General features: G+C 44.9%; 1 protein-coding gene across 1 annotated transcript in view; it reads right to left on the reverse strand.

Moving 5' to 3' along the window:
- The window catches only part of TMEM209 (transmembrane protein 209), a 19,904-nt gene extending 7,134 nt beyond the window's left edge, over positions 1-12,770 (reverse strand). The window contains exons 1-9 of the mRNA XM_015829456.1: positions 12,754-12,770; positions 10,218-10,357; positions 9,656-9,714; positions 8,230-8,361; positions 6,081-6,319; positions 4,001-4,205; positions 2,989-3,164; positions 2,641-2,712; positions 1,268-1,364 (exon numbers count right to left, since the gene is read on the reverse strand). Of these exons, the coding sequence (XP_015684942.1) occupies positions 1,268-1,364; positions 2,641-2,712; positions 2,989-3,164; positions 4,001-4,205; positions 6,081-6,319; positions 8,230-8,361; positions 9,656-9,714; positions 10,218-10,354 (1,117 nt within the window). The 5' untranslated portion in view covers positions 10,355-10,357; positions 12,754-12,770. The remainder of the gene's footprint in view (positions 1-1,267; positions 1,365-2,640; positions 2,713-2,988; positions 3,165-4,000; positions 4,206-6,080; positions 6,320-8,229; positions 8,362-9,655; positions 9,715-10,217; positions 10,358-12,753) is intronic.
- Positions 12,771-15,060: the final 2,290 nt, after the last annotated feature.

Here is a 15,060-nt window from a genome sequence, read left to right on the forward strand (position 1 = left end):
AAAAACCAGAGAAACTGCAACCTTCGCCATCAAGAAAGTCCCCAGTTTCGGGCTTCGACAACAGCTGTGGACTTCCTTTTGTTCAAGAAACAACCTCACAAACGGAAAGAGCAGCTGCTACACAATAATTCTGCAACACCATAATTCAAGATGCTTGCTGAAACCTCCCTGGAACGAGGCTTCTGAACAAAGCCAAAACAGGCTACGCTTCGTATTTAAGTTACTTGATGGAATGCAAGGGGTCCTCAACTTACGACAGTTCACTTAGGGACCGAACTTACAACGGCACCGGGGAAAAGTGACTTATGACCGTTTTTCACACTTACGACCGTTGCCGCATCCCCAGGGCCATGTGATCAAAATTCAGCCGCTTGGCAATTGGCTCATATTTATGACGGTGGCCATTGCAGGGGTCACGCAATCCCCTTTTGTGACCTTCTGACCAGCAAAGTCCATGGGGAAAGCCAGATTCACTTAACAACCAGGTCACTAACTTAACAACTGCAGCGATCCACTTAACAACGGAGGCAAGAAAGGTCCTAAAACGGGTCAAAACTGACTTAACCAATGTCTGACTCGGCAACAGAAATTTTGGGCTGAAAGGTGGTCATTAAGTCAAGGACTTCCTGTTACTTAGTTGATCGAAATTCTTCAAATCGACTTTGTGGGTAGGGATATAATATAATATAATATTTTTAAAAAGGAGTTGGAATGCAGAAAGAATCACTGGTGAAGATTGCAGGGGATTATGGGAGGCACAACCACTAAAACTGATGTTGCCACAAGAAAAAATGGCTGCTAGAAAGCCTATGTGGACATCCCAAAATTTTAAGCCAGTGTTTGTCAACTTTGGCAGGTTGAAGATGGGTAGACTTCAATTCTGACTGGGGGATTCTGGGAGTTGAAGTCCACCTGTCTTCAGCCCTCCAAGATTGAGAAGCACCAGCTTAAAAAAACAAAAGCTTGGCTGGCTGGGGGATTCTGGGAGTTCAAGTCCACCCATGTTCAACCCTCCAAGATGGAGAAGCACCAGTTTTAAAAAAAACAGCTTGGCTGGCTGGGGGATTCTGGGAGTTGAAGTCCACCCGTCTTCCATCTTGTATTAATGTAACTCTCAAAAATGTTTTTTTTTCCCTACAGGGTTGACAACTTCAGATGCTTCCAGCTAGTAAAAAAAGCCCCTTTATACGTAATTATGATTTTTAATCCACATATTTTACTTGGAAGCCATGATTACAGCACAAAATTTCCTGTAGCGTCGCTGTACCTCCAATCTGCAGCTCTGGACAGCCCATTCTTCGCAGCTGAGTGCTTACAGATTCGATCTCCTGAACCAGAGGCACCAAAATTGTCTCGTTGATCCACTGTCGGATCCGAAAAGATATTGGGGGGGGGGGAAGAAGGGGAGAAAATAGAATTTAGAAGAACGACATCTGTATTTGCTATTTCGCTGACGCACACACAGCACTGAGCATTTACCAGCAATAGGAAAAGGCCTTCTCAAAGCAATGGGTTACAGGCAGTCCTCAACTTACGACGGTCACTGAGCCTGAAGTTAGGGTTATAAATCCTGCTGGGTGTTAAGCGTTTCCCCATTTGAGCATTTTGGCCCAATTTTGACCTTTTTTTTTTTTTTTTTTGCAATGGTCATTAACCAGACACTACGGTCGTAAAATGAGTCATTGTCCACAATGGGATTTTTTTAAAATCTTTTTGGTCAAAAACCAGAAGTAAACCCTGGTTTCCTGCAATCAATCAATCAATCAATGTTGTAAATTGTAATCGGGTTACTGCGGGACGCTGCAAACGGCTGTAAATGAGGGCCGCTTGTCGAATGCGCAAAACACAATTGGGACTTCCGGAAGGAAAGCTCTGTGTGTGTGTGTTTGTGTGTGTGTGTGTGTCCATTGAAACTTCAAATCTGGGCCGTAAGTAGCCCTGGGAAGGTCTGTTGGAACTTTGACGGCCTGCTGAAAATTAAATAAAGAGTATGATAAAAAGAATAACAAGACAAAAAGCAATTTAATAATAATAATAATAATAATAATAATAATAATAATAATAATAATAATAATAATAATAATAATAATAATAATAATAGGTCCTTGGGAAGGACTCGATAGGTAGACAAAAATGCCAAATCCAGTCTGAACATCTGGCTGACTGTGCGATGATCCATAATAATAATAATAATAATAATAATAATAATAATAATAATAATAATAATAATAATAATAATAATAATAATAATAATAATAATAAAATAATCAACCGATCATTAAATGGAGATGAGCACGGGGCCCCTAAAGTGGGGCACAACTGGACAGGGGGAAAGCGTGACCTTTTAAATTAAAAATAAAACAAAAACAAACAAAATGTTCAGACGGTAGACTTGATGGGCTGCTGGATGCTTTTCTGATGTTGGTGTTTCTACGTTTCACTAAGCGACTAGTCCTCAAGTCAAGGACTATGTGGACTTCAGGCTCAAGCACCCCTAATTAGCCGGAGTCTCTTCTCTAAGCTCCGACCTCAGGAAGGAATTTTCAGGGCTGGCTCACATTTAACACACACACACACACACACACACACACACACACACACACACACACACACACACACAGGCCAAAGGCAAAAACTCACATTTCTGAATTTGGCGGTCCAGGAATCCATGTGATCGAACAGCTGCCTGCTCATCGACACGCGTGCCCAGACCTGGCCAGGAAGACAAAGAGGTTTTGAAGTTACAACAACTCCAGGCAGGAGGGAAAAGTAGGAAGAACTTCACAAGGTCTGAGGAGCTGCCAAGAAAGAGCGGGGTGGGTGGGGGGTCACACTATTTTGCTCAGGAATTCTGGGAGTTGAAGTCCACCAGTCATAAAAGAGCCAAGGTTGCCTAACCCTGACTTAGGAGGATGTGCAGCCTGGACCGAGGCCTGCGGAGAACCGTGGAGGAAAACCACCTTTTCCGTCCCCGCCAACGTTGCTCACCTCTTCGGCGGCTTGCTTGGAACTCAAGTCGGCTTCATCCTTGTTAGCTGAGGGGGCCTGGGACCTGTAGGCTGGCTGGTACTGGAATTTCCTGAGCATCTGGGCGTAGTCCGCCATGGAGCGGCCGTAGTTCCAAAATGTTGGACTGTTTGAAGGAGAGCTGGAATCCGAGCTGCCTGCGGCGATCGAGAGAAACAGACAGAAATGAGGCCGCTGGACCCTCCGACCGCCTCCTTTGCTAAGAGAGCCTGTTTGAGGGCGACTAGAAACCAGGAGACGGTGAGTTCTAGTTCCGCCTTAGGCACAAAATACGGCTGGGTGACTGGGCTAATCACTCAAAGAAACTAGAAGTCACTGGCTCCTAGTAATTGACCCAAAGTCACCAAATCAGCTTTCATGCCTAAGGCGGGACTAGAACTCACCGTCTCCTGGTGATTGGCCCAAAGTCACCCAGCCCTCTTTCATGCATAAAGTGGGACTAGAACTCACGGTCTCCTGGTGATTGGGCCAAACTCTCCCAGCTGGCTTTCATGCCTAAGGCGGGACTAGAACTCTCTGTCTCCTGGTGATTGGCTCAAAGTCACCCAGCTGGCTTTTGTGCCTAAGGCGGAACTAGAATCTGTCTCCTGGTGATTGGCCCAAAGTCCTCCAGCTGGCTTTCCTGCCTAAGGCGGGACTAGAACTCTCTGTCTCCTGATTGGGCCAAAGTCAGCCAGCTGGCTTTTGTGCCTAAGGCGGGACTAGAACTCTCTGTCTCCTGGTGATTGGGCCAAAGTCACCCAGTTGGCTTTCGTGCCTAAGGCAGGACTAGAACTCTCTGTGTCCTGGTGATTGGCCCAAAGTCCTCCAGCCTGCTTTCACGCCTAAGGCGGTCCTAGAACTCACGATCTCCCGATTTCTAGCCTGGTGCCTTAACCAATACACCACAATACACACTGACTTAACTTTTAAGTAACTTCGGTGAATGCGCTGTGAGTTATCCGCCCCGCCTTTCTTTCAGCCCACTACTCACCCAGCTGGACCCGGTGCTGTTTCTCCTCCTCGTTTCGAAGGAAGCTGTCGAGCGACTTCAAATCCGTCATGTAGTCGGCTTTTCCCGTGGGGGAATTGTAGACGGTCGGCGAGGAGCGATATCTGGACCTCATCCCGCCACTGTCCACGGGCCCAATGCTAGTCGGGTACATCAAGGGGCCCGGAGAAGGACTGAACGGCGGCACCTAAGCGGAACCAAATGAAATCAGGAATCCAGCGTTTTCTCTTTCTGAATCGTTACTGAAGTTTATTACAACATGGGCAGTCCTCAACTTACGACAACTGAACCCAGAATTTCTGTCGCTAAGTGTGGAAGTTGCTGAGTTTTGCCCCGTTTTAGGACCTTTCTCGCCACAGTTGTGAACTGAATCACTGCAGTTGTTAAGTTAGTAACACGGTTGTTAAAAGAATCTGGCTTCCCCATTGACTGTGCCTGTCAAGAAGGTCGCAAAAGGGGATCACGCGACCCCGGGACGCTGCGACCGTCATATATATGTGTCCAAGTGTCTAAATTTTAAGATTTTATTGATTTTTTCTTACATATAATAATTTTTCAACCAACGTGCTATCTGGGTTTTAAAAAAACACTGATACACATTTAATTCCTAATCCTTCAATCTTTCCTCTCTAGCCACTGATAAAATAAGTCCCCAGTTTGATAATATTCTGTTTCTTCTTTTTCTTTCAATCTCATAGTCCATCTGTCCATCTCTGCGCATTCCAGTATTTTTTTTAATTATTTCTTTCCTCTGGTGGTATTCCTTCATTTTTCCAATATTGCGCAAACGTTATTCTTGCAGCTGTTGTGACATGTAAAATCAAATATAGGCTTTGTTTATTAGCCTTTTCTGGCATTATACCTAGTAAAAAAAGTTCAGGTTCTCTTTGCTTTCTCACATGTCCATCAAACATGATAATACGTGCCTGAATTATTTTTACATTTTTAACATCTGTCTAAATTTTAATCATGTGACCACAGGGGTGCCGCCACAGTTGTTAAGTTTTGAAAAACGGTCATATGTCACCTTTTCCAGTGTGGCTGTAACTTTGCTCAGTAAACGAACAGTCATAAGTGAAGGACTACCCATATATAATAGAAATAAAAAGAAAATAGGAAAATACAGAAGGAAAAAAAAGGGAAGAGGTTAAAGAAAGAGAAAAAATCAATGACTTCCAACATTTGTCGGTGCAGTCAAATACAAAATGCAGCGACCTCAATGCTTTACTTCAGGTAAAACTTTGTTAGCCGTTTCAACAAGAAGCCAATTTAATGATCAAGGCCCAAAATCATTTTTTTCCCCTTATTTCAAGCAGGAATCCATTTTTTCTCAGCCGATTGAGTCAGGCTTTTACCGTTTACCTGCAATGTTGTGATGGCAGCACAGGTTTTCAAACATCTTTCAATTGTAGCAATAATAATAATAATTACTCTGGCCACTGTACAGATTGTTAGGAAACATTTAAAAAACAATTCACTGCAGTCTGAAATACAGTTGGGGTAAGTCCCCGACTTACAACAGCTCAGTTAGTGACTGTTCAAAGATACAACGGCACCGAAGTGATGTATGACCGTTTTCCACACTTATGACCGTTGCAGCATCCCCAGGGTCCTCACCGGAAATTCAGATGCTTGACAACTGACTCATACTTACGACGGCCGCAGGGTCCTGGGCTCGTGTGACAAGCAAAGTCAAGGGGGAAAGCTAGATTCACTTAACAACCGGGGTCCTAATTTAAGACCTGCGGCGATTCGCTTAAGCGAGGTGGCGAGAAAAGTCGTAAAACGGGGCAAAACTCAATGTCTCGCTTAGTGACAGAAATTTGGGGCCATTAAGTTGTACTTAAGTTGTTAAGCTGTCCTCGTCAAATGGTAGGAAATAGTTATGTACACTTAAAGTAAGAATTGGAGATGTCTCAATCTCAGCCACTTTAAGATGGATGGATTTCAAGTTGTACGCGGCTCCCTTAACAACCGCCTCGCTTAGCGACGGAGACTCCGATCCCCAATCCTGGTCGTGCTTCGAGGACTGCTTGTAAACGGGACCACAGCTCACACATACCTTACTGTAGTTGCTTCCCGGAGAGAAACTCCCAGTTGGGCTGTAGGATCCACTGCTTCCTGACATGGCTTGCAGCTGTGGGCTGTAGCCAGAGATACAACCGGTTGCAAATTTGGGACTGGTGCTGGGGGAGCGGGACGGGCTGTAGCTCAGGACACTCTGCCCCTGGATGGGAGGGGAGGGGGTCGAAGGAGGCGTCTTCTTGGGCACCAGCTCACGGGGCGGTGTAGTCTGGACCGCTGAAATTAAACTTCAAAGGTTAAGAAGAACTGCAAAGAGACCAACAAGCTAAGTGTAATTTGAAGATGATGGTTTGTTTTTTCGCCACTACTATAAAATTGTAATTGTTGGGGTGAAAAAAAAAAAAACCTTTCTGAATGAAGCCGGAACAGAAAAACCATTCAGGGTGATAAGAAACAAAGCAGCTAAATAAAAACTGGTCATCCTCAGCTTATGACCGTAACTGGAACAGATTTCTGATCGTAAATCGAGGCAGACATGGGACCGGACCCGATTTTATACTTTTTTAAAAAATATTTTATTAATTTTCTAGTTTTACAGTCAAATACTGTCTGTCTGGGTCCATTTGTAATTCAGGGGTCTATATTAACTTCTTCACTCTAGATCCAATATTACGCCATCCAATGTTTACTCTCTTCTTACGACAGTGCCTGTTTTCCCAAACTGGGCAAATACAATTCTTATTGTTATTAGTAAATACACCATTGAATATCAACCTCTTTGTTACATTTTTCTCATAATATCAATGATGTCAGTTTTGGGTAACTTTTCCAACCAAAACATATCTTAATTGCATTTGCACTTAACATCCATATGTTCAATCAGTATCCTGTTTTCGCTTTTTTTTTAAAATTTTAATTTCCCCTCAGTGTTCAAAATGCCTCTGTTGTTTATCATTCCAAAGTAAGTTATATTTGGACAAGCAAAGGCTTCCCTTATTCAAATTTCTTAGCATTTCCGTTTCCCATCTCGTACCAAAATCTCGTATTCGAATTACAAATCTTATTTTTCTCATTATAATAATACTTCTATTTCTAGCAATGAAGAGAAAGACAAGGGGGGATATGATAACAGTGTTCCAATATCTCAAGGGCTGCCCCAAAGAAGAGGGAGTCAAGCTATTTTCCAAAGCACCCGAAGACAAGAAACAATGGATGGAAACTGACCAAAGAGAGAAGCAATCTAGAACTAAGGAGAAACTTCCTGACAATGAGAACAATTAACCAGTGGAACCACCTGCCTCCAGAAGCGGTGAATGCTCCAACACTGGAAGTTTTTAAGAAGAAACTGGACAGCCATTTGTTCAAAATGGTATAGGATTTCCTGCCTGAGCAGGGGGTTGTACTTGATGATCTCCAAAGTCCCTTCCAACTTTATTATTATTATTAATTATCTATTTTTATACTTTTGAGGCGGAGTGAACCGTCGTGGCCATTAAGCAAATATTATGGTTGTTAAGTGCAAACTCAGACTTCCCCATAGGCAGGTTGTTTTTTGGGGGTGGGGGGTGGGGTGGAAATTGTCAAAAAAGTCACAAAGCATCCTCACAGAACTGCAGGAAGCTGCAACAGTCATAAAGGTGAGCCAGGTGCCTGAAACATGTTGGGGGGGCACCGGGAGGAGGGCGCCCACGTTTTACGGCGGCCGAAGTGCTTTACAGTCCACAAAGCACCCATCCTGGGCCTGGTCATTAAACAACTAGTCCTAAATCAAGAAATATCTGTATGTTTCTCTGCACTCCTTCATATGCAGAGCTATCCATCAATGGAATAGACTGCTTTAGCACATAGCCCTGGGGCTTCACTTGTTTGTGCAGACCAGTTTCGGGCGTGCCGCAAACTGGTGCCAGTCCACGGACTGGGGTGTGTGTGTTGGGGACCCGTTTTAGGAGATGCTGAACCCGAGTCCGGAGGGCCATCTGTTGGGGATGCTATAGTAATGGGGCTTGCCTGTTTATATTTTGTTATTTCTTAACTGCCCCTCTCCCTCGGGAGAGGGACTCTGGGCGGTGTACAATATAATCGAGTGGACTTCCATCACCCAGAATGCTGGCTGGAGGAATTCTGGGAATTGAAGTCCACAAGTCTTAAGGTGCTCTGCTCTAAACGAACACGGAAAACAGCCCCACCTGCGTTCTGCAGTCCCAGGAGTGTCTGTTGTCCAGGACTCATAACTAAGCTGGTAGGAGCCATGGTGTATTTGAAGTACCTCCAGAAATCAAATAAGGCGTTGAGGCTGAACAAAGAGGCAAAGCCAAGTTCTAGAATTTAAAAAACAAAACACAAACACATAAATCTACAGTGAACCATTAACAAGAGATCAGATCGGTTGGTGATGGAAGGAAAGGCATTGCTAAATAAGNGAAGGAAGGAAGGAAGGAAGGAAGGAAGGAAGGAAGGAAGGAAGGAAGGAAGGAAGGAAGGAAGGAAGGAAGGAAGGAAGGACTGTGGGGTCCTTGGTGCTCTCTGAGCTGGGTGGTTTTCTTGCAGACATTTCATGACCCAACTAGGGAACATCATCAGTGCTAGAAGGGAGAGGGATTTGAGGAGGAGGAGGAAGAGAAGGAGGAAGAATGTGGGGTCCTTGGTTTTCTCTGAGCTGGGTTGCTTTCTTGCAGATGTTTCATGACCCAACTAGGGAACATCATCAGTGCTAGAAGGAAGGAAGGAAGGAAGGAAGGAAGGAAGGAAGGAAGGAAGGAAGGAAGGAAGGAAGGAAGGAAGGAAGGAAGGAAGGAAGGAAGGAAGGAAGGAAGGAAGGAAGGGAAGGACATTTCACGACCCAACTAGAGAACGTGCTAGAAAGAAGGGGGATTGTGGTCCGTTTACATATTGGTGGCTTGTCCTATCAGTGTTGATGGGGATGTCCTTGGTGATTCCTTGATTAGGCTGGGGTTTATTGTTCCATTGTTCATCTGAGTTGGTAGTTCCTTGATTGGGGTATTGTCTACTGCTTGGTGTTAATCTCTGCTTATCAGGCTATTTACCTGCTGGTGGGGAGGTGTTCCAACAATCCAGTCCTCAGCTACAAATATTCTCTTGTATGGGGGCTAAATAAGGTTAGTAGAGGGGAAATTTCACCAGAGGGGTGGATGGAACTACCTAAACTTAACACATAGGCCGAATGTGATACGGACGGATTGTAAGAACATGGAAAAGAAGTCGCAGGATCCAATCTGGGCCAGTCAGCGGGACGAGAGGTTTTGTCTTCCGAGCTTTCGGACTTTCAGAGCCATCCTCAGGGAACTTTTTCTCTAGCCAACTCTCTCTCTAGGCTAGGGAGAGATTCCCCGAGGATGGGCTCAGCACGAGTCCAAACGCTCGGAAGACAAAACCACTGGTCCCGGTGACCGACCCAGATTGGATTCGGCAACGTTATCTTGGGACACCTACATTCCATCTTCGTTCACGGAACAGAAGTCTTCAAATGCAGCAACATGTTAAACACAGAGGGCTGCCAACTTGCTTAAAAAAAACAAACCAAGATAAAGGCAGACATCCTCAGGCATTGAAACTAACCACCATTCCCTTGCTGGAGACCTGCAGGATACTCACCAATATACCAGAGGACCCAGCATGAAATGTTGTAATAGGAACTGATTAGTTTTCCAGACCTAGAATGAGAGAAAGGCAAAGGTTAGCATTCATATTTCTGTTTTCCAGAGTTTTGTAAGGTAGTCCTCGACTTATCATCACAATTTAGAGCTGAATCTGTGTTGCTAAGCAAGGCGAAGGTTAAGTGAGCGATGCCCAATTTTAGGACCTATTTTTTTTAATCATCATTACAAAGCACAAATAGCTGCAGCTGTTAAGTGAATCGCATTGTCTGTCCCCCACCCTTGACAGCGCCCTAATTTGTCTGAAATGGTGTAAGGCTTCCTGACTGAGCAGGGGGTTGGACTAGAAGACCTCCATGGTCCCTTCCAACTCTGTCATTCTGTTACTCTATTCTGTTACTCCAGGGGTCTTCAAATGTGGCCCTTTTAGGACAAGTGGACTTCCAGAATTCCTCAGCCAGGCACGTGTGCCTGGCTGAGGAATTCTGGCAGTCCACGACATCAAAGGGCCAAGTTTGAAGACCCCTGTGTTACTCAGTCAAGCAAGCTCTCCAACTTACATTTCGGTATAGACCATGCCAGCGAGTGACAGGTTTAGGAATCCCCAGGCCAGGAGGACTTTCCTCGCTTCCGTTTCCTTCCTCATCCTGATGGTCCTGTCGATGAGCGACTCAGAGGGGTTTGGTTCCCCCTGCATTGTCTAGAAAGAGCAAGAGCAGAAGATTGTTTGATTTTTCTTAAATGCATATGCTGTCCGTTAGAGTATCCCTAGCAACTCTGGGCATATAAGGAACTGTTGCAGGAATTGGGTATGTCTAGTTTAATGAAGAGAAGGACTAGGGGGGGACATGAGAGCAGTTTTCCAACATTTGAGGGGCTGCCCCAAAGAAGAGGGAGTCAAGCTATTTTCCAAAGTGCCTGAAGGCAGGACAAGGAGCAACGGATGGAAACTGATCAAGGAGAGAAGCAACCTAGAACTAAGGAGAAACTTCCTGACAGTGAGAACAATTAATCAGTGGAACCACCTGCCTCCAGAAGCTGTGAATGCTCCAACAATGGAAGTTTTTAAGAAGAAACTGGACAGCCATTTGTCTGAAATGGTATACGGTTTCCTGCCTGAGCAGGGGGTTGGACTAGATGACCTCCAAGGTCCCTTCCAACTTTATTATGATTATGATTATCATCATATCATCATTATTAATCTATCTTTCAGCCCATCTTTTCCTTTGTTCCCCCACCTTTCTATCCCCTCCGCCAATAACCCAACGAAGGAAGCAGCGAACTAGTCACAGGTAATTCTCAACCCACAACTATTTGTTTAGTGAGCGTTCAAACTGACAACAGCACTGAAAAGAAGTTTCACACTTAACAACCGTTGCAGGATCCAGCGTGATCGTGTAATCAAAATTCAGACACTTGGCGCCTGGTTCATATTTAAGACCATCCCAAGATCACGTGATCCTTTTTTGCAACCTTCTGACTAGCAAATTCAATTGGGAACAGCTGCAAAAATTCACTTAACAAGTGTGGCAAGAAAGGTCATAAAATGGAGCAAAACTCATGTAACTGTCTCAACTTAGCAACAGAAATTTTGGGCTCAGCTGTCGTTGAGGATTACCCATATCTCAGAGCTTACACTGCTTTTCATTTAAACAATGTGAAGAGGTTGTGCGATCTGGACTGCCTTTCGATCCTGGATATTTCAATTCTTGGATTTCCCCAATGCATTCTTTAATGCTTTCACTAGTTTTCTGACACTTAGCTCTAAAAATAGGCTTCCTAATGAATAGAATACTTTATTTGGCCAAATGTGATTAGACACACAAGGAATTTGTCTCCGGCGCAGAAGCCCTGAGTGAACACACAAAACAAAATGAATGAATGAATGCCAAAGATTCTTTTTCAGGAGGCAACTGGACTTTCTTGTTTTTCTTTGAAGATGTTTCGCTTCTCATCCCAGAAGCTTCTTCAGCTCTAGGGACGACTGAGAATCTCCATAGACCAGAGGTAGGCAACCTTGGCTCTTTTTATGACTGGTGGACTTCAACTCCCAGAATTCCTGAGCCAGCCATGCTGAGGGGAAAGGGAGAGGTTTCCAAGCTGAGCCAGGCTGGCTCAGGAATTCTGGGAGTTGAAGTCTGCAAGTCATGAGGAGGCCATAGTTCCCCCATGCTGGCTCAGGAATTCTGGGAATTGAAGTCCACAAGTCATGAGGGGGCCATAGTTCCCTCATGCTGGCTCAGGAATTCTGGGAATTGAAGTCCACAAGTCATGAGGGGGGCATAGTTCCCCCATGCTGCTAAGGAATTCTGGGAATTGAAGTCCACAAGTCATAAAGGGGCCATAGTTCCCTCATGCTGGCTCAGGAATTCTGGGAATGGAAGTCCACAAGTCATGAGGGGGGCATAGTTCCCCCATGCTGCTAAGGAATTCTGGGAATTGAAGTCCACAAGTCATAAAGGGGCCATAGTTCCCCCATGCTGGCTCAGGAATTCTGGGAATTGAAGTCCATGAGTCATGAAGGGGCCATAGTTCCCCCATGCTGGCTCAGGAATTCTGGGAGTTGAAGTCCATGAGTCATGAAGGGGCCATAGTTCCCTCATGCTGGCTCAGGAATTCTGGGAGTTGAAGTCCACAGGTCATGAGGGGACCATAGTTCCCTCATGCTGGCTCAGGAATTCTGGGAGTTGAAGTCCACCAGTCATAAAAGAGCCAAGGTTGCCATAGACGAATGAATGAATGAATGAATCTGATTCAATGGGGAAGGTTTCCCCACAAACGCGGCGCGTTTAAATGGCGCAGCCAGAATTGGGACGGCGCCTTTAAGAGCGGCGTGGGGAACGGTCCGTGGCGCGAGGGATCCTGGGAAATGGGGTCCAAGTGGTCCCGCGGGCGCCATGTTGGCAGACGGGGCCTCACATGGATTAGCTTCTTTAACCTAAGGCCGGTTTGAGGGGGCTGCGGGGCAAGGACCCCCCCACCTCAAAACAGCGTGGGGGGGAGAAGAGCGCATGCGCACTCCCTATAACGGGGGAGAAAATAACAATCGACCCCCCCCCCCCCCCAAATAAATCCCGCAACCTTCCTCTGGCTTACCAGCACGGATTCGCCTTCCTCGCCCGAACTGCGCCTGCGCAGCGGGGTTTGCCTCCCCCTCCCTCCTGTATGCTCGGTCTAATTGGATGCGAGGAAGAACGAGGACGCCGCGGCGAAGGCGGGCTTTGTTGCCGAGGCGACGGGCGCGAAGGAGGGGACTGGCGACCGCCCTCGTGATCAGCTCCGATTGGCCGAGCCTCTCTTTGACGTTTTGGCGGGAAGAATGTAAAAGGATCAAAAGCCTTTTGATGGGTTTCGGGAGATTTCCTCAAAAATGTTTTATGAGGCGCTGAGTTTGGGATCCTGGCTGGATTCATGGAGAGGGAGGGTTCCAACGGGAATCCGCCCTTGTGATAGATCTCCAAGGAGTAGAATACAAGCACAAAGGAAATAAACAGAACCTAAGCCGTGGCTTGTCTAACCATGATAGCATTCACACAATATCTGAAGACATAGATCCAGCTGAAGTGTACAATCACTAACTGGGTTTACTCAGACATGCCTTGTCTAACCATAATAGTGTTCACACAGTTCTAAAGTTCTGTCCATCCAACTGTGGCTTACAACCACAAGCTATGTTCACACAGTATCTAAACCATAGCTTCTTTTAACACATTGAAAGCCATTGATCCAATCTTTACAATCACAAGCTGAATTCACACATCTAAACCATAATTTGTCTAACCATGATAGCATTCACACATCAGTCCATTAACAGTTCAACCACAAGCTGGTTCACTCAAATGGCCTCCAAGGCCCCTTCCAGCATTATTATTATTATTTTTATTTTTATTATTATTATTATTATTATTATTATTATTATTATTATTATTATTATTATTATTATTATTATTAGGGCTTTTTTGTCATAGAACGCCCAGAACGGAGTTCCGGCACCTTTTTTGGATGGAACCTTGTAGGGTAGGCAAGGCGGGTTGTATGACGTGTGTGAGTTCCGGCACCTTTTTTTTTAGAAAAAAGCACTTCTTCTTTCTTTCTTTCTTTCTTTCTTTCTTTCTTTCTTTCTTCTTCTTCTTCTTCTTCTTCTTCTTCTTCTTCTTCTTATTATTATTATTATTATTATTATTATTATTATTACTATTATTACTATTACTATTACTACTACTACTACTACTACTACTACTACTACTACTACTACTACTACTATTACTATTACTATTATTATTGATAGAAGCAACCTGGAATTAAGGAGAAACTTCCTGACAGCGAGGACAATTAATCAGTGGAACAGCTTGCCACCAGAAGTTGTGGGTGCTCCATCACTGGAGATTTTTAAGAAGAGATTGGACAGCCACTTGTCTGAAATAGCATAAGTTCTCCTGCTTGAGCAGGGGATTGGACTAGAAGACCTCTAAGGTCCCTTCCAATTATTTTTATTGATGGTTTGTCTTTGATTATGACAATATGTCCCTTAATGCTTCTTTTCCCAAATACTCCTAGGAGTGATTTGCTCCTTCAGGTGATATGGATGGGTATAACTTGGCACCAAAAATTTATATGATAATGATATTCTCCATTCAGTCGTGTCCAACTCTTGGTGATGGTGTCCACCCACCGTGTCCTTTGGCGGCCTGGTTTCCTTGGACTGCTAACTCTTCCCAGCATAACTGCTTTCTCCAGTGAATTCCCCCGCACGGCGTGGCCAAAATAAGTGAGACACAATTTCGTGATTTTGCCTTCCCGTGACATGTCTGGTGTGATGCGCTCCAGGACTTGCTTGTTGATCCCCTTTCCTGTCCAAGGAATACGCAGGGGCTTCTCCAGCAGCACCGCTCAAACCAGTCGACTTTCTTCCCGCCTTGCATTTTTAAGGTCCAACTTTAACAACTGTAGGTAGCTATATATGGGAACATGATGGAGCAAACTAACCTATATTTGGTTGCCAGGCTGGTGTCCTTGCTCTTCTAACGATCTTATGCAACAATCCATGTGCAACAATTCACTTGCAGAGTGCATCCTTCATCGGCAGAATTCATTGCTACAAGATGTGATGGCCACCAAGATGGCCAATTTAAGAGAAGGTTGAATACACTCAAGGAGACAGGTGCCACAAGGATGAAGACTCCATGTTACCTTTAGGTTGGGGCCAGCATGCTTCCAAACATCAACCATAGGAGGAGAGAGGTGGGTCTCCATCTTCTCCTGGTGAACATCTGCAGGTATCAAGTTAAGGAGAAACCAAATGTTGAACTAGGATAGGCGTTGGCCTGACCTAACAAACCGGTTCCTAGATTTCCTGAACTTCCAACAAGAACAGTGATGTGGGCCATTATCTTGGACAGCTTT

This window comes from Protobothrops mucrosquamatus, unplaced genomic scaffold (assembly GCF_001527695.2).
Source record: "Protobothrops mucrosquamatus isolate PMUCROS unplaced genomic scaffold, P.Mucros_1.0 scaffold6158, whole genome shotgun sequence".
In the NCBI taxonomy this organism is placed as follows: domain Eukaryota; kingdom Metazoa; phylum Chordata; class Lepidosauria; order Squamata; family Viperidae; genus Protobothrops; species Protobothrops mucrosquamatus.